Source organism: Lissotriton vulgaris, chromosome 9 (genome assembly GCF_964263255.1).
Source record: "Lissotriton vulgaris chromosome 9, aLisVul1.2, whole genome shotgun sequence".
In the NCBI taxonomy this organism is placed as follows: Eukaryota; Metazoa; Chordata; class Amphibia; order Caudata; family Salamandridae; genus Lissotriton; species Lissotriton vulgaris.
In genome coordinates, this window is record NC_141697.1 from 1,038,824,516 (window position 1) to 1,038,848,582 (window position 24,067).

At 46.8% G+C, this 24,067-nt stretch overlaps 1 protein-coding gene across 3 annotated transcripts in view; it reads left to right on the top strand.

Moving 5' to 3' along the window:
• Nucleotides 1-685: 685 nt before the first annotated feature.
• The window catches only part of TAMM41 (TAM41 mitochondrial translocator assembly and maintenance homolog), a 191,950-nt gene continuing 168,568 nt past the window's right edge, over nt 686-24,067 (top strand). Inside the window, exon 1 of one of the 3 annotated variants that reach the window (XM_086938952.1) lies at nt 686-941. In XM_086938952.1, coding sequence (XP_086795078.1) covers nt 804-941 — 138 coding nt within the window. In that variant the 5' untranslated portion in view covers nt 686-803. Of the gene's footprint in view, nt 942-13,778; nt 14,036-24,067 lie in introns of those variants that run through there. The other 2 variants (XM_086938954.1, XM_086938953.1) reach the window with 2 other exon arrangements.

A 24,067-nucleotide genomic window follows, 5' to 3' on the forward strand; every position in this document is an offset into this window, starting at 1 on the left:
TTGTCTCCTGCCTAAAATTGCCTCTGCTTCATTATAAGCCAACGGGAAAAATACATTCCCCTGCTTTAAAAAAAAAAATACTCCCACTTGCAGTTTGAAAACATTTGCGTGGACAATACATACAGTTATATAAGTCTACCCCTTACTGACTATGAAACAGCTGCCCAAAACATAGTCCTATTTCTATGTCTACGGCATTCTCGGTTTTTCATTCTAAACAAAGTCTGGTCGCGCTAGAGCTAGACAATGCTGATTATGAACATTGGCGGTTGTGAGCAAACAGTTAAAGCGTGCGCTCTTGTTTGACTTTCCAAGTCTTTGATATTGCCATTAGAAAGAAATAAAATTATGAGAAAGCCTATTTTTTTACTTCAAGGATTTTAACTTAAGATAGATAGCTTACAAGATGAAGGAGTCGAGCGCGGGCAATGTTTTATCATTAACCATTTTACTCGCTTCGACCAGTTAGTTTTAGGACTCACGCTCCCAGAATTACTGAGAAAATAAAACAAAACGTACGAGAAATAGTGAACTGTGAGACCAAGCCAATCGGAAAGGAACGCTCTACGTACCAATAAAGTAGGAGGTTTATGAAAGATGAAGAAAGAGCCAATCAAAGACCATTTTACATCGACACACGCGGTAAAGTTTTATATATGTCTCTATGATTCGTAGCTCTGGTGGAAGTGGGTGTTGGCCCGTTGTTTGGTTTTGGTTTCCCTGATCGCCAATGCTGGCTGCTTTCTGTTTCTGACATTCATGAAACAATTTACGTTTTTTGTGTTTTGTGTTTGTTTTCGGGCATGACATCGTCTGCCATACAAAGCACGGGATTTACGTTAAGAAAGATCTTGTCGTACTTCCCTCAGGATGTCAGTTTGGCGTTTGCTTATGGTTCGGGGGTGTTCAGGCAGTCCGGGACCAAACAAAGTCAGATTGGGGTAAGACTGCAAAACTGTTACAGGGTCATTCTATATTGAAACATCGAAACAACAGCTGTTCTAATTTATCAAATAAAATGTATGTACTGTTTTTTTCACTTCCATTACAGATAACTGCCATTGCCTCTAGAATATCAGTAATTTGTTAGCGGGAACTTATTAACACTAATGGTAATTGTGTTTTTTAAATAGCGTTCGTTACCAATGTTTCGAGTCCACCCAGTGTTGCACATAATTGCTAGGTAGTAAGATTTCTCAGCTCAGTGGTGCACGTTTCGAATTCTATGTCAGGACAGGAGGCTCCGATTATGCTTTTCTCATTTCTTTATAATGAAATGCACAGCAGCCAATTAGTAACAAAAAAACTACATTACACATGAACACCAGGGCATAACCATAGAGTATACAGTATAAAAGCTCATATTGTTAGTCCTTTTTCCTCTTTCTTTGCTGCTCCGCAGCCAGTTAAGTGCTCTTTCCAGTATTTGCATGTCTTTACTGTGATTGCTTTGATATACTTTGATATTCTGCTTACTTTGTATGCTTGGATTCTAGCGCTTGCAGTGCACTGTGTGTTGCGTCTCTCTGGAGCGCTCCGGCTCTGATTGCCTGCTGTGCCCGCTGCTGTTTTTCTTTCATTTTCAGCCCGTAGTTGCTGCGTGTGTTCCCGGGAGCGTGTGGTCACCTCCCTGAGACCGGGCGCTTCTGTGCTGCCTTGTTTCGTGTGCGTGGAGCGGGAGCAGGGGTTGCCGGCTCGTAAGGGAGCGCGAGCGCCGTCGAGCCGTGTCTTCGCAGGCAGCCGTGTCGCGCATGCGCACTGGCATTTTCCGGCTTCTGTGACATTCGTCACAACGCCGGTTAGAGGAAAGCCGTGTTCTGTGTCAAAGCCCTCAGCCTGTTTGGAGATTAACCCCGTTTGACGCCGGAGTTCTGTGAGAGCTTTGGTTGTTACTTTTCTGCATAGGCTTTGCCTGGAGTGTGTTTCTTGGTGTCAGCAAGCCTTACTCCCTCCACTTTTAATTCGAATTGAGCCAGGTTGGTGCCTGCTCTATTGGCTTGCTGTGGGGTTTACCGCACTCCCCCTGCATAGTGTCTTTGGCACTCCATACTTTCTTCCAGTCATCTTGTGGGCATTATTATAATACACCTTGTGTATCATGGAAGACTACTATTGTGATGAAGATGACTACTATTATGGGGAAGATAATTCTGGTTCTTTGGAACAGGATTTAGTTGAAGAATTGGACAAGGGTGTCCAACAGTCTGTTAATAAGGCGCTAGTGCGTGCCATTAATCCACTCAAACGGCATTTGAATAAATATGCGCAGCAACAGGGTTGGTTGCCGGCTGCTAAGAAGTCCTCAAAATCTCCTGCCAATCCCCACAGGTCGGACTTCCAAAAATTAGCGAAATCTTTGGCGGCTGAGGCCTCCAAGTCTTCTGCACCTCACGATACTGACGACTCTGATCATGTTCATACTTCAGCTTCTTCTGACCATGATGACCCTCCACCAAGGAAACGAGTCTGCAAAGAACATTTTGTTGATGCTCCTGAGCGTCCCCCTGTGTTGACCTTTGAGCCTGCAGATATTCTTCACCCTCATTCATCATCTTGGTTGCCTTCTCCTGCAGTTGCAGCGTATGTTCAGGCTCACATACATCAACCTTTTGATACGACTGTTAGGGCCAGGCTCCGCTCAGAATGTCCGAGGCCTGATCTCGCGGATCACTTGGCGGACACGCCAGAGGTAGATCCAATGATGGTCACCTACTTGAAAAAGTACGCAAAGGACCCCAAGAAGGGTCTTGACAGGTCTTGGCGTTCTTGCCAAGACAAAATTGCTTGACTTGATTGGTCCTTTGACCAAAACTCTAGATCTTGGATTCCAGGCCAAGGAAGCTTCGGCTCTTGTGGACCCTGATGAATTGATTGAATGGGCGCAGAGGGCTATATGCCAATTGGGGAACACTAATTGTGCTTTATCTTGCGAGAGACGCTGTTCTATTCTCTTAAAATTAGACCCTAAACTGGCGGAACTCTCTACCTCTGAGTCGGGTCCGGAGGCGCAAGGCCTTCTGTTTGGCCAGCCTTTCTTGAAAGAGCTGACCAAATTGTAAGTAAGCTTTATTTCGATACAGTGCATATCATAAAAGCAATACAAAGCATCAAGTAAAACGATACAATTTACATCATATAAAATACCTTCAGATTTAAGACTAAAAGCAATAAGAGCGAGATGTGCAAATAAGAATAACTTTAACATTTGAGCACCCTTACGAAATATAGTTCATCAAGGGGCACTTTACTGGAGTAGCAGCTTCCTTGAGGTTCTTATACGCCAGGCCCAACCTAAAAATTTAGCCATACAACATGCAAAAAATGGGCGGGCATCTGAGCATAGTATGCGTAGGGCTTCTGAGTGTGATCTTGTTCCTAGGCTCCTACACAATGGTTTTAGCCATTTCGATCTGGGTGCTGCATAAACCTTACACTCAAACAATAAGTGGGCGATGGACTCAACCCTTGAAGCACAGAACGGGCAATGTGGAAGCGTTTGAAGTGGAGGTTTCCAGGTAGAGGTAAACGAGCCTAGGGGAAGCACTCCCACCCTAAATTTAAAATACAGAGATCTGTCTCCAGAATTGTGAATCAGGTCCAAATAGGGTTCCCTATAGGGGAACTCTTTGACTAACAAGAACTTGGCGACAGATTTGCAGTGGTTGGAATTGTGTATTCTCTTATTGTGTACCCATAGCCAATACACTTTCTTCAGGAACTGTTTAGGGGGTGCGGTTTTGTCGACCCAGGCGTCACCCAAATCCAGCTCATAAAGGAGGCGTTTGACTTCCCTAAACCAGGGTATCTTACTGCAACCTGGAAGCGACAGAAGGTCTTTTAAGGCGTCAGCGTAGCTGCACAATTCGGGGACATTCCAAATCCGGGACCAGAGAAGCAAAGGTCGTAAATTAGCTTGCTCACAAATTGGGCGGGTGCCTGTATCTAACAGTAGTGGGATTGTAGGAGTACTGTGGGGCAACCTCATCAAATCCCTGAGAAAATTATTTTCAAGGTGGGCCAGGGTATCAACTTTCTGTAAGCCCCACAGTTCAGCCCCATACAGGGCGGCACTCGCAACCCTCGCTCTGTAGATATCTATCAATGCCCCGATTGGTTTTAAGGATGAGGCTCGCTGTTCCTTAAGTAAGGCTCCAGTGGCCCTTTTGTGAGTCAGGAATACCTTTTGGTGGTGTGCCTTCCAGCTCATGGTATCACAGAGCCGTATTCCGAGGTAATCGGATTCCTTGACTCTTTCGAGGGGGGTAGAGTCTAGGACAGGAGGGATAACGGATTTCTTAGGAGGGTTAAGGACAAGGAATTTAGTCTTGCCAATATTTATTGCCAATCCCCTGGAATCACAAAAAGATTTAAAGTTTGTGAGCAATTTCTGAATGCCCGCAGGTGTTTTGGATATCAGGAGGGTGTCGTCCGCAAACAGGAGAGTTGGAACTTTTCTGCCCGCCAGGGTAGGTGCATCTGCTGGATGTTCCAAGAGATGCTCCACCACTCCGTTTACATAGAGAGAAAACAGAGTGGGGGCAAGCACACACCCCTGGCGGACACCCCTGTCTACTGGGATACGAGATGTTTTTTCTCCCTGGACACCCCATCTGATCTGGGCGAAATTGTCTTCATGGAATTTTCTAAGCAAAAGCAGCAAGTAGGGTGGTAGACCTAGCCCATCGAGGACATTCCAGAGTAGTGCCCGTGGGACCAGGTCGAAGGCAGTACGCAAGTCTATAAAGACTAGGTACAAACTGCCCCCTCCCAGTACCACCACCTTCCAATATATCATTAGGAGACGGAATGTCTGCTCGATGGTGCCTGTCCCTGATCTAAATCCTGCCTGAAAATCAGACAGAATTTTTCCCTCGTCAACCCACTGCAGGATCCTACCCAAAACCACCTTGCCTGCCACCTTTTGGGTTGAATCCAGCAAACTGATGGGACGGTAGTTGGCTGGATCGTCCCTGCTGCCTTTCTTGAATATTGGCACAACTTCAGCGCCCCTCCAAGAGTCAGGAAAGGAGCCTCCCATCAAGACCTCGTTTAGCAGAGAAGCAATTAATCTGCTCCATACTACTGGATGGGACTTCAATAGGTCGCCTGGGATTCCATCGGGGCCCGGTGCCTTGTTAGAAACAATACCACCGATTGCCCTATCAACTTCCTGGTTAGTAAAGGGGTCGACGATGACAGGGGGGAAAACTGTTGGGCTAATCAAGAGGCCCGGGCCCGGGCATGCAAGGGATATCCCCTGAGTCTCAGAGTATAGTTTGGAGAAGTGAGCAAACCAAACATCACCGGGAATATTGCAGGTTATCAGCTGGTCAATGGGCTTGTCCCTTGCTCTCAAAAGATCCCAAAACCCCTTCGAGTCCTTCTTTTTACTTGCCTCAGTTAACTCACACCAAAAGTGATATTCATAATTCTCCTTGGCCTCAGTCACCGTTTTTTTATAGAATTTCCTTGCGGATTTGATAATGACTGGATCCCTATTCTTTACTGCAGTGATCAGATCCCCCCTAGCAGCTCTACATTTGGCGGAATACCATTTAGCTCTAGCTTTGTTGGCACCATTTGCTACAGACCTGCACTTGGGTTGAGGAATAACAAACAAATCACTCAAGGATACTACGGTCTCTGTGAATAATGGTAACACTTTAGTGTTCGGAGGGCATAAAGTGTCAAGCCGGGATGCCACCACAGACAAGATGGTCCCAGCTAGCATCAGTCTAGCCTCATCTTCTTTAACTTTGGCCCACTTCAATCGTCTGCCACAGTTCGTTGGTACAATGTTATGGGATGATTTCCAGATGTGGGAAGGCCTGACCTGGTTCTTCATCTGCCACGGGGAAGACAAGGTTAGGGAAAGGGGATTGTGGTCACTGTCGGAAGACATGATGACCTCCATGTCATGGTGAAGAGGCCAGAGGTTATAGTTCAACATGATGAAATCTATTCTGGAGGTATGGCCCGTCCTGTTGTATGTGTGGGCACCCCCAGGATCCGATTTGGATCGACCATTCGTTGAGCGCAGGTTGTGTTCCATGCAAAGTGCGGTGATGTCTATCGCACTTTGCGTCCATTTTGGAATTGGGTCGAGAGTCAAAATCGGTATTCCTCTTTTAGTGTCCTCATCGAAAGACTCCAAGATGTCCTCCCTTGCCAATGGTTCAAAGCAACAATTAAAATCGCCTGCAAGGAGGACATAGGAGTTGATATTGCAAGCAGCTAGATCTTTACTTAGGCCTGTCGATGGCAAACTGGATGACCCATTTCTAGCACCTCTCAAGTACAGATTAAAAACCTCTAGCGTCCTTCCCCCATCACAATGAATAGAAATCCTCTGTAGGTCAGGAGATTGGGTGGGCCTATGGCTCACTTTTAGGCCCAAAGCAATACTGACCCATATCAACAGGCCGCCAGATGGACGACCCTTAGATCCGCTTTGCTGGTGAGCTGGGACAAAGTAGGTTGTGAACCCTACCTTATATTTAGGTTCCTGAGACGAGGTTTCTTGCAGGATGCAGATGTTATAAGGCTCTAAGAACGCATTCCATTCCGGGTTATCGAGGTTGCGAGCAAGCCCTGCCACATTCCAGCTTACAATCTTTAACAGTGATGTCTCTAAAGAGGAATGGTTAACGGAATGGGCAAGTGCAAGTGGAGAGGACACAGCCAATGACGGTGGCCTTTCTAAGGGCTTGTTTATAGAATTGTTAGGAGCCATAGTATCCTCCAATGGGTAAGCTGGTGCTGGGGTGAGCCGGGGTAAAGAAGACAGTGGGAAATGAGAAGGAACCAACTGGGACTCCCTATGATGACAAGGCTCACCTAAGATGGACGAATCAACCAATGCAGCCTTGCTCATATCTGTCAACCCACCCTCTAGCAGTGGAATGTTAGGTGTTCCTATTGAGACAGGAGGGGGATCAATGGCTAAGGATTCCTTAGAAACATAGGGGGATTCACAAGGCCTTCCGGCTTGTGGTGATATTACGATCCCCTCTATGTAGTGATCAGAGTGCTTAAGGAGTCAATCTACTTCCTCTAGGCCTCCAAATCTATTAGAGGTAGGGAAGCCGTTCCAGTGTGAGTAGGGGTCCACGTTCTTAAAATGGCCTTTCCTTGGTTGGTGGTGGACTAGTGACCAGTTATTAGTTTGGTTGTGAGAGGGGCGTGGAGGATAAAAAAAGGACAATGGCCTTGGGATAACAGAGGAACCTTCGCTACAGGGCCATGAACATATATTCTGTGCCGTGTGGGGGTCATCGAATGTTACGACTATACAGTCCCCAGAATTGGTTTTCCTAGTTGGGCCCACCCATGACGTTCTGCGCACCATCAGGACTCTACTTCTATGGCCATTAGGGATGGGTCTATTGACATTAAGCCAATGCATTATTTTATTTTTCAGGGACCAGTGGTTCTCATGTTGATCAATACCTAACTGGGGAACTCCCGTCAGGACAACCACAAAGTCATTGGCCTCCGGTGGAAGGTCAATGTAACCCCCTCTAAAGTTATTCTTAGCTGGGAAGTCCTGGGTGGGCGGGTTGGCCGGTTTACTAGGATGTGGTTTGGTGGGGACTCCAGGTTTGGGGTTAACCGGAGGGTGTGTAGGGGCACGTTTAGGGGCCTTAGGGTTTGAAATGGTTGGAATTTTATCCACAGCCACAGTCCTTGGTTTAGGGACCGGGCGTGTAGTACGTGGAATAGTAAGAGGCGGTTGGGGGGCTTGCGGTGTGGGAGCTGAGGGTGTTACATCAGTGACAGTGACGCCCTTATTCTCAAGACTTCTCAGACCGAGAGTGGCAAGAGCAATAATGCTCTTTTCCGTCTCTAGTAGATTATTTTCGATCCGCGAGAGTCTGAGATCTAGGGGAGAGAGAAGATTTTTTAGGGTTTCCCACACCAGCTCTATGAATTCTCTGTCATTCTTACCCAACCCATCCGCCTGCAAGCCCGCAGCCTCTACAGTCGCATTGGCCGACACAGCAGTGATCCCAACCCCACCTTCCACCATTTTAGGCTGTTCCGCCGGAGCCTGACCACCTTGGATTAGAGTGCTCCGGTCTTCCGGCAATACCAGATCGTGTGAAGCAACGATCTTCGCCTTCTTCCGGGAATAAGCGGAACGGGAACGATGTTTTGGTTTGGTTTGGGATACTCTGGGGGCGTTAAATATCACTGGGGGAGGAAGGTTAGAAGTAGGATTCTCGGGACCGGCAGTGGCAGGTACGATCATATCGCTAGGTTTAGGTGATAGTATAGGTTGCGAGGTAAGGGTGTGTGGGAGCAAGGTTGGGTGAACCTCGGCCTGAGTAATTACACAACGGGGTATGGATGTTCGCTCTGGAGTGACCGCAGCAGCTATGGGGCCTAGGGAGGATTTTTTAGAGGTAGCAATAACCTCCGACAGTCTTCTAGCCGCAACCAACTCTAAGGATACACGAGCTTGAAGTTTCGATATTTCCTGATCTATGGCGAAGTTGGTACGAGTAATGAAATCGTCCATGGGGCCACTGATTGGATGACCACCTTTAGAGGTTTTACTCCTAGTTAGCCTAGAACACATGTCGTAACAAAGTTGAGGAAAACAGTGAGATTATAAATAAGCTAGCAGTAGTAAATCACAGACCTAAGTGGGAACTTGATGGAGTAGAAAGGGCGATAGAGAGAGGGCCAGGCCAGTCCTCTTAGGCCTCGAACGGCCTCAAACGGTCCCGCCCTTGTCCCGGGCTTCTCCCGGCGCTCTCCCGCGCGCTCCCGCGCAGCGGATCTGCTGCTGACTTTTATTTGCAGATTGCAATACAGGCAGGTGGGCGTGGCCGGCAGGGAGAGCAGCCCAGCTGATGGTTATTGGGCGCGCAGGGACTCCTGGTCCACGGAGTCCCTGCCTGTGCTCGCAGCCCTGCCGGTCCTGGAACGCCTGCCTCTGGTAGCCCCTTACTGGATTAGCGAAAGGGCAACAACAACCCCCTCCTCGGTAAGCGCGCTGCGGGACCCGCGAAGCGGGTCCGGCGAGCTGCAGGCGCTGTGCTGGTTAATCCTGTTTAACGGAGGCTCCCGCTGCAACAGTCCGAAATGCTTTTGTTGAGTCCCACCAGGTTGGAGGCAGAGGGAGACTTTATCCGTGGATGACTGGCGGGCGTGGCCGGCAGGGAGAGCAGCCCAGCTGATGGTTATTGGGCGCGCAGGGACTCCTGGTCCAAGGAGTCCCTGCCTGTGCTCGCAGCCCTGCCGGTCCTGGAACGCCTGCCCCTGGTAGCCCCTTACTGGATTAGCGAAAGGGCAACAACAACCCCCTCCTCGGTAAGCGCGCTGCGGGACCCGCGAAGCGGGTCCGGCGAGCTGCAGGCGCTGTGCTGGTTAATCCTGTTTAACGGAGGCTCCCGCTGCAACAGTCCGAAATGCTTTTGTTGAGTCCCACCAGGTTGGAGGCAGAGGGAGACTTTATCCGTGGATGACTGGCGGGCGTGGCCGGCAGGGAGAGCAGCCCAGCTGATGGTTATTGGGCGCGCAGGGACTCCTGGTCCACGGAGTCCCTGCCTGTGCTCGCAGCCCTGCCGGTCCTGGAACGCCTGCCCCTGGTAGCCCCTTACTGGATTAGCGAAAGGGCAACAACAACCCCCTCCTCGGTAAGCGCGCTGCGGGACCCGCGAAGCGGGTCCGGCGAGCTGCAGGCGCTGTGCTGGTTAATCCTGTTTAACGGAGGCTCCCGCTGCAACAGTCCGAAATGCTTTTGTTGAGTCCCACCAGGTTGGAGGCAGAGGGAGACTTTATCCGTGGATGACTGGCGGGCGTGGCCGGCAGGGAGAGCAGCCCAGCTGATGGTTATTGGGCGCACAGGGACTCCTGGTCCAAGGAGTCCCTGCCTGTGCTCGCAGCCCTGCCGGTCCTGGAACGCCTGCCCCTGGTAGCCCCTTACTGGATTAGCGAAAGGGCAACAACAACCCCCTCCTCGGTAAGCGCGCTGCGGGACCCGCGAAGCGGGTCCGGCGATCTGCAGGCGCTGTGCTGGTTAATCCTGTTTAACGGAGGCTCCCGCTGCAACAGTCCGAAATGCTTTTGTTGAGTCCCACCAGGTTGGAGGCAGAGGGAGACTTTATCCGTGGATGACTGGCGGGCGTGGCCGGCAGGGAGAGCAGCCCAGCTGATGGTTATTGGGCGCGCAGGGACTCCTGGTCCACGGAGTCCCTGCCTGTGCTCGCAGCCCTGCCGGTCCTGGAACGCCTGCCCCTGGTAGCCCCTTACTGGATTAGCGAAAGGGCAACAACAACCCCCTCCTCGGTAAGCGCGCTGCGGGACCCGCGAAGCGGGTCCGGCGAGCTGCAGGCGCTGTGCTGGTTAATCCTGTTTAACGGAGGCTCCCGCTGCAACAGTCCGAAATGCTTTTGTTGAGTCCCCAAATTTGTTTCCACCTTCAGTGGCATTGACAGAGCGCAAGCTTCATTGCGTTGCGCTATGCGTCCGGTTTTTGCCAAGGCCGGACGACATCGTGGACGCTCGTTCGGCCGAGGTTCACATCAACAGTCCCACAGAGGTAACAACTCCCAGCGTGGAGGAGGTCAAGACTCCGGTTTCTCCACCAGATCGAACTTTTATCCCTCCCGCAAGGGTAGAGGGAACTATGGAAAAGGCCGTTCCGGAGGACAGCAAGGCCATTATCAAGACTCCAACAATTCAGGTGAGCCTGATTCATGCCTGCGATGTTGTTTTGGGGGCCAGAGTACAGTTTTTTCTCAACAACTGGCGCATGATCTCCAGCGATGCATGGGTGCTGGACACTGTTCAAGGTTTCAAGATAGTTTTACCAGCCCCAGCATCAGATCCACCCTCCCACTCCTTTAAGTTTTTCCCTTCGAGATCAAGTTTGCCTCTCCGAGGAGATCGACGTTCTTCTCAAGAAAGGGGCGATTCTTCCCACTGTCCGTCATCCAAGAGGGTTTATCAGCTCAGTGTTTCTGGTCGAGAAAAAAGGGGGCGGATCACGCCTTGTTCTCAACCTGAAAGACTTCAACGGAGGGGTCGTGTACAGGTACTTCAAGATGGAGGGCATCCATCTCTTAAGGGATCTCCTTCGCGAGGGAGATTGGATGGTCCGTCTGGATCTCAAGGACGCATATCTGTCGATTTCCAATATTCAAACCCCATTGTCGTTTCCTCCAGTTTCAGTGGAAGGGTGTTTGGTACGAGTATCAGGTTCTCCCGTTCGGCCTCTCGTCGGCACCGTGGTGCTTCATGAAGCTTCTGAGGCCGGTTGTAGAACATCGCCGAGCTCGGGGTGTACGTCTGATTATTTACTTGGACGACATTCTCCTTATGGCGGATTGTCCTCGCAAACTCCTGACTCATCTGGAGTGGTCCATTGATCTTTTAAAATCTCTCGGTTTTCTGGTCAACATTCAGAAATCGGTTTTGACACCGACGCAGTCGATAGATTTTCTGGGTTTCAGGATCGACTCTATTGCTTGTCAGCTTCTCTTGCCCAACCAGAAAATTCTTTATATCAAGAGGGAGTTGACTTCCGTTATTTCCAGACAGACTGTGTCATTGAGATCGTTGGCACGTGTAGTAGGGCTGTTAGCGTCTTCCATTCAGGCGATCTTTCCGGGTCCTCTGCATTACAGGGCAATGCAGCGTTTGAAGATCCAACATCTCCGGAAAGGTCTCAGATATTCAGATCAGATTCCTCTTTCGGAGGAGGTGAAGTGGGAGATGCAATGGTGGCTAGACAACATGGAGGCCTGGAATGGTCGAGCCCTATTCGGTGCGTCGCCGGAACTGGTGATAGAGACGATGCCAGTCGCTGGGGTTGGGGAGCCCGGTGCGGTCCTGTCTCAATGGGGGGTCGTTGGTCTCCTCAGGAATTATCTCTCCACATAAATTGTCTGGAACTCCTAGCGGGTTCCTTTGCGATCAAGTGCTTTACTCCCCATCAGTCCAACTGCTGCATACTCCTCCGAATGGACAACGTGTCAGCAGTACGCTATGTCAATAAGCTGGGCGGCACTCGGTCCAAAGTGCTAGCGGAGATAGCCAAGGATTTTTGGCATTTTTGCCTGCAACAGAAGATCACTGTTATTGCAGAGTATCTTCCCGGTCGCCACAATCAGATTGCGGATTGGCACTCGAGACATCTTCGGGATTTCAGTGACTGGAGGCTTCACCCTCACGTATTCCGCTCTCTTCTTCGGAGTTGGGGCCAGTGTCACATAGACCTGTTTGCTTCTCGCCTCAACACACAGCTTCTGCTATTTTACAGTTGGAGGCCGGATCCGCTAGCCCTGGCCACGGATGCCTTTCTTCAGGCTTGGCCGTCGGCTCTGTGCTATGCGTTTCCCCAGTTCATGATGATCCCCAGGGTTCTGGCTTACACCAAACGGTATCGAGCGGATCTGATTCTGATTACTCCGCTCTGGAGGGCTCAAGCGTGGTTCCCGGTTCTCCTGGAAATGTGTTGCGAGGTTCCAATCCTTCTTCCCCAGAAGAGGAATCTTTTGCTGGATCCTCTCGAAGATCTGCATCCCCTGATTCTATCCAGCACTCTCCAATTGCTGGCGTGGCGGATTTCAGGGAACGCTGGACGATCCCAGGCATTTCTAGCGAAGCTTCCAGATTCATTAGTGAGGCCTGGTCACCCAATACTCACAAACGGTACAAAGGAGCTTGGAAGCGTTGGTGTGATTGGTGTGTTCAACGGGAAGTTGATCCCGCTTCAGCAGATGTCTCCTTGATTATTTATTTCCTGGCGTCCCTAGCCGCTTCAGGTCTGGCTTATAGGACGGTCAACAATTTTCGTTCCGCCATTTCGGCTGGACATATCCAGATTGATGGTAAGCCTGCTGGTGAACACCCTTTCATTTCCAAATTTCTTAAAGGTATTCGTCTCACGAAACCGCCCAGTCCTAAATATGTCTCTTTATGGGATGTTTCCATCGTTTTGCAGTTTTTAGAGGCTTGGCCCTCTAATCAGTTGCTGTCCCGCAAGCAGCTGTCTGCTAAGTTGACCATGTTGTTGTGTCTTGTTTCTTGTAAACGTGTGTCGGATGTTCGTGCATTAGACCTTGCGGGTCGCAGATTTACGCCAGAAGGCGTTACATTTCGTCTTTCCAGACGTACTAAATCTAATACTGCTTCGATTGCCTATCCATCTTTTCCCACTCATCCCAACCTTTGCGTTGTGCGGTGTCTCAAGGATTACGAAGTAAGTACTGCATCTTTACGTTCAGATATGCAGGGTCAGTTTTTAATTGCTTTACAGAAAACATTTCGCCCTGTAACTCCTGCTACATTAGCGTGCTGGGTAAGATGGCTCATGTCCGAAGCTGGCATTGATGTTTCTGTGTTTGGTGCACATTCTGCACGTGGAGCGATGGCTTCTAAAGCTTTCTCCATGGGTGTCACTCTTTTTGACATTATGAAGGCCGCAGATTGGTCTTCTGATTCTGTTTTCAAAACGTTTTATTATAAACCAATCTATCATATTGCTTCTGTGGTGGTGGATCAGCTTTGAACAAGCCTAATCGGAGCCTCCTGTCCTGACATAGAATTCAAAATTTGCAAACATACGTGACAAGAATTTTCAATTCTATTAAGGATAAGGAGGCGAGGATTATCCCACCCATTGTTATTGATTTGCATTGTTATTTTGCTGTAATCTGTATTGATGATGTTGCAAAACTTTCACATCCTTTATTCCCCCCCCCCTGGTTTGAATTCTTATACTCTTGCACTATATATGTGTATTACGCCTGTATGTCTCTTTTCAGGTTCTGACCCGAAGTAGAGTTTGCCGGTGTCATCCGTCTTCGTTTCCCCTTTTTCCTGGTTTGGGGATCCTGTGTTCTTCTGCTACCTGCATCCAGCTCGTTTGGACCTCTGCGGCGTGCTTTGTTCTGTTCCTAATGGTCTACGTTGGATTACCCTATTGGACTTGAACTGTTTCCTCGACAAAGAAAGAGGAAGAAGGACTAACATTAAGACCTTTTATACTGTATACTCTATGGTTATGCCCTGGTGTTCATGGGTAATGTAGTTTTTTTGTTACTAATTGGCTGCTGAGCATTTCATTATAAAGAAATGAGAAAAGCATAATCCTCGCCTCCTTGTCCTTAATAGAATTGAAAATTCTTGTCACGTATGTTTGCAAATTTTGAATCGTCTGCCAAATTCTGAAAGGCAGCGTTGCCCCTGCAAATCGATTCATTCACTTTCGTAACCTCATAAAAAATATTGTATTTATTTTTACTTTTTCAGTGATAATAGCACAGCCTTTCTATATTTACACACGATCTATAATTTCTATGTATTTCACTGAAAGGAGCATTGTGTAACAAGTTGGGTTGTATAGGAGTATAAATCACCTTTCTTAACTTTAAACTAACTTTGGATTGAATATATTTTGTTGTATCACAACCCAACTAGGACATTCAATTTTATTCTCTTTATTTCATCCTTTAGAAAGTTCCATGAGAAACCAAATACACGTCCCCTAGTTTCTTACATAGTTTTCTCATACTATATTTCAGGATAATCTACTCGCCTATTCTAAGCCAAGAATTGCAACAAGATTCTACTTGTTATTACGTGTTCATAAAACGCAAACAGACACCGGAAAAAGGAACTAAAACAAGAAGCACGATAAATATCATACATTTGGAGCTAATGCAGGGAATGGGAAGTCCCCGTAATGGGAGTAAATTAGTCAAGCTTACAAATCGTACAGATGGCGAAGTTTTGAATAAGTAGAAGTTTGGACAAAAGATATCCCCAGGGCCCAAGAATTTACTATTACTTTAGCTAATGATGGAAGTGTCAAGGCAGGGATAAGTGTTGAATGTTTGTACACCGGTATGACGAGAAGAATGTTCCTAGGTGTTAATATCAGAAAGCAGGAAGATGGGACCACCGACATTATTATGTGTAATTAGGGATGAGTCCAAATTCAAAATTTGCGAACATTGGTGACAAGAATTTTCAATTCTATTAAGGACACAGAGGCGAGGATTATGCTTCACTTTTTTTCTTTACTGAAAATTCTCAGCAGCCAATCAGAAAGTAAAAACCAAAGAATACACTACAATACCCATACACCCTAGTGGGTATCACATGACCACCATAGAGTAGACCCCTATATAAGCAGCATAAGAGAATAGTACATCCTCTTTCTTTGTGTAAAATCACAGTTAAGTTCAACCAATAACATTAAACACAGTCTGAAATCTGGAACCACAGGAAGAAGAATCCATTCTTCATAAGGAAATCCACCGGCCAACAGGCAGCAATGAAAATTAAAGTCAACTTTAACGAAACAGCATCCTGCTTGAGGCCACGAAGACTCTCCGTAGAGATGAACGTCAACAAACTTTACTTAAGGTCAGAACCTGAAATTGGAAGACAAAGCCCTAATACCACACTCCCAAAAGGAGACATATCATAAGGGAAGGGTAAAAACAGCATAAGTATACATTGCAGTATATCCACAATGCAAAACAGACATCACAGTATTGAAATATGGGTGGGATAATCCTTGCCTCCGTGTACTTAATAGAATTAATTTCTTGTCATGAATGTTTGCAAATTTTGAATTCTATGTCCGGACCGGGGGCTCCGATTATGCTTGTTTAAAGCTGCGCCACCACAACAGATGCAACATCCACAATAGGTTTATAATAAAAAGTCTTAAATGTAGATTCAGACAATCAATCAGCTGCATTCATAATGTCTAATAGACTGACCCCCACAGAAAAAGCTTTAGAGGCCATAGCACCACGAGCAGAATGGGCACCAAATCTGGAAACATCAATACCAGCTTCGCCCATGAGCCAACGCACCCATCTCGCTAGAGTAGCTGGGGTCACTGGGCGAAAAGGTTTCTGCAGAGCAATCAACAACTGACCTGCCATATCTTGACAAAACCTACCATACTCACCTCATAATCCCGGATACATTGCACCAGACACAATTTAGGATTGTCAGGAAATGCAGGATAAGTGACAGAAGTGGTGTTGCACTTAGTGTGCCTGGTGACCAAAAAAGTAACACCCTCTGGAGATAATCTGCGACCCGCTTGATCCACAGCGTGAATATCAGAAACGCATTTACAGGACACTAGACAAAGCAACATAGTGAGTTTGGCAGAAAGCTGTTTACGAGACAAGCATTGATTAACAGGCCAGGATTCCAAGAAACGCTGGACAATGGAGACATCCCAAAGCTCTGAGTTTTAAGCACATGGAGGTTTTACCAACCTGATACCTTTGAGTAATTTACATAATAATGGGTGTTCACCAAGTGGTTTACCGTCAATGGGTGTGTGACCCGCCGAGATGGCTGACCAGAAATTATTGACAGTGCGATAAGCAAGACCTGAAGCAGCTAAAGATGCCAGAAAGTTCACTACCAAGGAGACATCTGCTGCAAAGGGATCCACGTCCCGTTGAGAGCACCAATCACACCATCGTTTCCATGCGGTAGCATAACGCTTGTGAGTGTTGGGCGACCAAGCCTCGCTGATAAATCTGGAAGCTTCTCGTGAAAGGCCTGGGACTTGCCAACGATCCCCGAAATTCGCCAAGCGACTAGTATGAGTTGACCTGATGTTATCAATGGATGCAGAGATTTGAGAGGGTCTAACAACAGATTCCACTTCTGCTGAAGAAGGAACAGAATCGCACATAACATTTCCAGAAGGACCGGAAACCACACTTGAGCCCTCCCGAGAGGTGTGATCAGAATCAATTCCGATTGATAACACTTAGCTCGGGCCAGGACTCTCGGAATCGTCACAAAACGGAGGGAACGCATAACAAAGCGCTGGAGGTCACACTTGCAGAAAAGCATCCTTGGCTAGAGCCTCCGGATCGGGATGCCAGCTGAAGAACACTGAAATCTGTTTGTTGAGTCTGGAGGCAAACAGATCGATCAGGCAAGGACCCCACATCTTGGTCAACAATCAGAACACTCGAGGGTGAAGCCTCTAATCGCTGAAGTCCCAGAGATGTTGAGAATTCCAATCGGCAAGCTGGTTGCTGCACCCTGGAAGATATTCCGCCACTACAACCAGTTTGATCTGAAGGCAAAAATTCCAAAAGTCATTGGCAATTTCCGCCAGAAGTCGGGACTGGTCCCGCCCAACTTGTTCACATAGCGAACCGCCAACACGTTGTCCATGCTGGGAAGGATGCAACAATTCGTCTGACTGGGTGACAGGCAACGAATCACAAAGGAGCCCGCTAGAAGCTCTAGGCAATTGATGTGGAGATCCAATTCCTCCGGAGACCAACAACCACCTGTGGATAGCTGACCGCACCAGGCTCCCCAGCCCCACCGACTGGCATCGGACTCGATCACCACCTCCGGAGTGGTGCCGAATAAGGCTCAACCGTTCCACAACTCCATATGTTCCAGCCACCACAACATCTTTCACCTCCCCTCCTCCGAGAGAGGAATCTGGTCGGAATACTTGAGGCCTTTCTGGAGATGTCGTATCTTGAGCCGTTGGAGTGCTCGGTAACGAAGGGGTCCCGGGAAGATCGCTTGGATAAATGAAGCTGAAAACCCGACGACCCGGGTTACAGACCTCAAGGACACAGTCTGCCTGTTCAAAATCAACCTCCACTCTCTCTTGATCGATCTGATCTTCTGAGTGGGCAAGAGGAGTTGACAAGTGATGGAGTTGACTAGGAAACCCAGGAACTCGATAGATTGAGAGTGAATCAAAATTGACTTCTGAGGATTGATCAAGAAACCCAGATTCTGCAACAGATCAATAGTCCAGGCAAGATGTTGCATTAGTAGACAAGGACACTGGCCCATGATGAGGATGTCGTCCAGATAAATTATGAGGCGAACGCCTTGGGCTCGAAGAAGTTCGACTACAGGCCTTAGAAGCTCCGTGAAGCAACAAGGTGCTGACGAGAGGCCGGAAGGAAGGACTCTGTACTCGTACCAGATCCCCTGCCATTGGAATTGAAGAAAACGCTGATGTGGTCTGTAAATGGGCACTGACAGATAGGCATCTTTCAGATCTATGCGGACCATCCAGTCCCCTTCCTGAAGAAGGGTGACGAGATGTCTGCACTATGGCCCCTTTCTGAAGCAGAGACACGATCTCGCTGGAAATGAACATCTGATCTTGAAGGGAAAAAAGCATGGGACGAGGAGGATGAGTTTGAGAGGGATAGTGAAGGAACTCTATCTTTTAACCCTGCACTGTATCCAGGATCCATGTATCTTGTGAAATCCTTTGCCAACTGTGGAGAAAAAACTGGATTCGGCCCCCCAATTGAACTTCTGAGAAGGGAATCAGGCTCACCTGAAGCTGCGGCATCACGTTGTTCTCCTTGGTTCCCTCCATATCGACCTTTCTTCTTGTTGTTTCGAGATCCACGAGTGGGGTAGAAGGAGGCGGAGGAGTTGGAGTCTTGATATCTCCCACGCTGGGAATTATAACCCCTTTGGGTGCCTTGTTGGTAACCGCGGCCGAGCGTCTGGCCCTTCCAAAAACCGGACGAAAAGCCTGTTTCAAGGAACCCTGCGCCTTGTCAAGGCCACTGAATGTAGCAACAAGCTTGGTCAACTTTTCAGGAATGGTTGTCCGAAAAGGAGGCCCTGTGCCAAGGGTCCGGAATCAGAGGTCGACAATTCAGCTAACATGGGGTAGAGCGTCAAAAAATAGAGCGACGCCTCTCACAGGACGTAGCACAATTGGCATTCCCCAAAAGACAGACGGCTCGCTGAGCCCATCCTATCAGATCATCCGGGTTTATGATCTGGCCAGTGGATTTTGCCTTGGAACCCAAATCCAAAATTTTGGTCAAAGGACCGGTCCAGTCTAGAAACCTATCCTGACAGGATCTCCAGGCACGATCGATTCCCTTTTTTGGATCTTTCGTGTATTTTTTTAAGATATGTTAACATTGATGGATCCACTTCAGGAGTGTCCGCCACCTTGTTTGCAAGATCCGGTTGTGGACATTCAGAGTGCAAACGCGCCCTGACATCTTTATCAAGTCTGGTTTCAACATATTCAGCAATCTCCGTAGAGGGAAGCCAGGAGGAGGAGTTAGGGTGGACAATTTCGGCAGGGTCAAAATTTAGCAAATTTGGGTGAGACGGGGCAACTACAAAGCGCTTTTTGCATTGTTTCTTTGCGGGGGGGGGGACTTCTGGCTCAGACACAGTATCGGAGGAAGCAGAGGTGTTGTTCCCTAGAGGCGAACTAGAAGGTGCGGCCTTGGAGGAAGACCCATAAGAGTGTTCAAAAGACAAGGTCTTTGCCAGCTTGGCAAAATCTGAAGAAAGTGGATTTTTTGAACCCTTACCACCAGAAGCAGAATGGGGCTTAGAGCCCTGAAGCCATCCCTGCTGAAGGGCATAATTACATAAATGTCTCTTCAAAGGCCTTCACCATGGCCTTATTAACGGAGTGCTGCACCCTAACATCTAGAGCCTCAACAAGCTCATGCTTCAATGACCCTGAAGGGACCTCTTCAATGTAGTCTTCCTCAAAATAGTATTCCGACATGTTGACACTTAGAAATGTCAGATAAACCCACAACAGGAAGATGGAGCCAAAATGCACTGTCAACACAGAACAACCATAAACACTAGCAGTAGTGACAGTGTAAGTAAGGGGGAGTGGCAACCCTAGTCAATCCAAAACACACAATATTCAAAATGTGTAAGCAAATTTAAATGTAGAGAGAGGTCTTGCCTATAGAACCCACTCTAGGCAAAGCCTATACATTAGTTTACTGAACAAAACACCAAAAAGCTGAAATGAGGGCCTTTGGGGTTTTTCCACAGTCGTTTGGGTATTGAGCACGTTAATGCGCTGCTCTAGCGCTCTCTGAGCTCGAAAACTGCGTTTTCAGAGAAAAAATGGCCGCCGCGCATGCGCAGACCGGCCTGACTGATGAAATAGAAAGAGGAATGTGCGTTGAGCGACGCATGTCCTCACCCCCGACTCTCCCACTCCACGGCAGTAAACGCGGGCACCGCGCGCCCGGTCATCGGAGGCTGAAAGCGCTCCAAAGAAAAACAAAGCAAGGACAAAGGAGGAACCGGAATCGAAACCGGCGAACCGCGCTCGGAAATGAAAATGCGCTCACAGTAGCATACGCGCCAGCAGCGGGAAAGGGCACCGTGAAAACAGCAAATGAAACAGAGTAATGAAAGCCCACAGTAGCGCGAGTCGCGCGCAGCAATAAAGTGAAAGCCACCAGTCTGCATACAGATAAACAGGTAAATCTCTGCTGATAAGCTCTAATTAACTACCTATACAGTAATAGTCATTAAATAAATAGTAATGCACTTAACTGGCTGCGGAGCAGCAAAGAAAGAGGATGTACTATTCTCTAATGCTCCTTATATATGGGTCTACTCTATGGTTGGCATGTGATACCCACTAGGGTTTATGGGTATTGTAGTGTATTCTTTGGTTTGTACTTTCTGATTGGCTGCTGAGAACTTTCAGTAAATAAAATGAGAAGCATAATCGGAGCCTCCGGTCCCGACATAGAATTGACTGTTGCAGTGATGACTCTGGCTTTCATTGGCAGGGGGGTTATTCTGCAGCTCTGGGAGCCACAAAATGCAATCACAGAGAGAGGTGTTGTTTCCTGGGATAAGGTTTTCTTTTTGCTTGCATTCAGTTTAAGGAAATTGGTGTTCATCCACTCCTGAATCTCCACCAGACTGTCCCTCTGATTATTTGAGTATTTCCTGCATTTGGTAGTGCTGTATGTTGTATTCCCCAAAAATCTTATTAGCTTCAAAAAGGGGCAAACATAGACACGGACTGGTAACTGAAACAAGCCCTGACAATTCCTCACGACTGGCCGATGGTCCTAGTGTCAAGCACTGCTACTGTTTTTGTTACAGGGGGCCAGTATTGCAGCACTTCTGCAAAACCGTCTACCAGTAACAAAACAGTCTCCCACCCTGCCGGCCCATAATGAAAAATGCCCAGTGCTCGCTACGGCCAGTCCAGCCCCGAACATAGATGTTGAAAAGTAGTGGTAACAGCAATGCCTCCTGTGGAACTAACAGTTTATAGGTAGTTTATCTGAAAGAAAGTGGCCAAAGATAACATCTGTGTACAATTGGCTAGGAATGATTTTAACCGTCATGTGATTAAGATGCGATGGTTGGTCATATCAAGATGGCCGATAAGTCCAGCATGAACAGGGTAGACATGTAACATTCATCTTTTATCTGACATTTCACTTACATGGTTATCAAAAGTGCAGATTCAGTTCCACTGCCAGAGCAAATGCCCAGGTGCCTTTGATCAACTATTGCAGACTTTTCTAGAAATTTGGAGTTTTATGCGGCAGCAGTTTGTTCTACAGAATTTTAATTTGACTGGGTAGTAGTGTGATATAATTTCCCAAGTCGTTGGTATTAAGATTTTTTTTCCATCAGAATAGGGTAAGGCATTCACACTTTCCAGTTCTCGGGCACTATTCCTGTTTGTAAGCAGGCATGAAACAGTTTGGTAACTGGGATGCTGGTTGCTTAGGCCTAATTACTTCTTCTGGAGCAGATGTACCTGGCATGGGTCCAGTGAGGAGGCTGACTTGGCTTTGTTAATCAGTTCATGGTTGTCAGATGGCTATAGTAGCTCAAAGTCCTACCATGGGATTTCTTCCTCATTCTCCTTACTAAGATGCTGTGGAGAGTAGGTATGGGTCGATTGGTCTTAATCGCATCTAGACCTTTTGTTTTTAGTACTAAAAAATGAAGCCCAAGTATTACTGGATTTCTACAAATCGGGGATGATACTAGCAAGGTCTTCTGCCTGGGGAGACACATATTAGAACTGTCCAATACCTCCTCACCACTAACACAACTTCACAGAACTTAATATCAAGACTGGATATTGTTATTATGCACTCTTCTGAAGGCTCTGAAAGGTCGCATCATTAGCTCTCTAGTATTATGTCAAATTCATGGGTATAATGCTTTGAACTAACTGGTAATAAAGCATAAACAAAAACAACATATTTTCAATTTGAGAGAAGTGCGGATTATCCCTCTTTGATAAATGTGTCGACAGTTGTGGTGGACAGGAGCTTTACAGTACATCCCACAATTGTAAACTAAACAAAGTCTGAGTTGGCAAGAGTTCTTTTAAGGTTAGCACCCTGAATATACACTACATTTTGCGTTATTGCTATTCTTATACATATAATAGAGTTCTGGAAAAAGTTATAAATGCTGTTGATTATACCGCACACCTATAATCTTTTATTTTTGTTTTGTAATTCATTTTTTTCTTACAATGAGACAGCAAAAATTCATACATAGCACAGTCCACAGCATCATAAAGAAAGAAGATAAAAAGTAAAGTAAACTTCCCAAATGTATTCCCCCTATTCATTTTACAGTCAATATAGAATAAAGTGCTTCTCAGTAATGTTCTAGCTGTTAGGTTTCCATTTTCAAGTGATAATCGAGTTCATTATACAAACTTTAATATATAATATAGACCAAGAAGCAATTATTTATAAGGTGCATAAACAATATTCAATATATATGATAGAAGTACCAGCGCACATCCCTTCTAGTTACTATTCTCCAAATGGCATTCAGCCACCGCAATCCCCCAAAAATTATTTTCCAAACTCCTTGTAGTCCTCAAAAAGACATGTACAATGTTCGTTATAATTCAAAGTCCATTTATTTATAATTTCTTTCTTTTGCCACACCGTCACAGCCGACGCACGTTTCGCCCTCCGCGGGCTTTTTCAAGGCAAAGAAGTTGTGTGGTTATCAGAGAGAAATTGTAATCGACAGAATGTCACGTGGCCGAATAGGCATTGATCCTTTAAGACTTTTATTATAGCCACCAGGAGTAGGGCGTGTAAAGTCAAGTCTTCCGTTCTTTGATAAGTACAACAGTTATTGCACATTTGATGGAGCCATGATAAGTCCCATTGCCGTGGCGTGTCCTCGCGGCGTTCGTTTGAAATCCCGTCAGTATCGTAGAGTAAAACGAACATTGTACATGTCTTTTTGAGGACTACAAGGAGCTTGGAAAATAATTAGTTTTGGATTGCGGTGGCTGAATGCCATTTGGAGAATAGTAACTAGAAGGGATGTGCGCTGGTACTTCTATCATAATTTGTGTACGACATTCCGTCTCGCTTTGAGTGAGCAGGATATCGTGGATTGTTGCTTTTTGGTGGATAAGCACGATACCAGAGTAGCACTCCAATAGAGTGTGTCCAATATATTACAGTGTAATTACTACCAAGGGGAATATGTTTTTTTAGATGTGCGGATCAAACAAAGCAAATCCACCGTTTGTTCGTTGTTGTTTGAATATTCAATATATAATAAAAATGCTTCTCAAAATGATTCTAATACGTAGAACTCTAATTTGGAATAGTAGATCAAAGGATTATAATCACATAATTCATATTCAGCTTTACCTAACGCTTTCTATTACCCATACTCTTCCGCAAGCCTACTTTCTTTTGTTAGTAGTTGAATTCCGAATTCTTCCTTATTCTATTTAGCTTAATTATGGATCCCAACCTTCTAGCATACAGAACTTGTCGAGTGTATTCTCTTTGCGTTTTCAAGATCCATTAGAAAACTGTAGAGGTTGGCTCCGATTTCCAACTTGCTAAAATCAATGACCTTTCTATTAAGCTGGCAATATAAATAAATGGACGCTGTCCGATAGTTACTACTTCAACTATATCTGTGACCTGAATGGAGCTGCAGACGCTTCTGGACAAAGATTAACTTGCAGTTTTAAACTAACTTCAGAAAAGATGCTTTGCTAGAATTTAATTACAGGGGTGCATGTAAATGCTATACAGAGCCAATCTCCATTAGCTTGCCTTCATCTATAACATTGTGATTCTACCCCTGGATACATTTTATGGAGTTTAGCGTCAGGGTAGTAAATCATGCACTTGCTAAACAGCGGCATTCTCCTTAAATTAGCTGCTCTTACCGCCTTGCAGCTCCACCGATTATATCCCTGGCACTTTGAGATACTTATACAGCAGCATGTGGAATTTTTAATTTCCTCCAAATG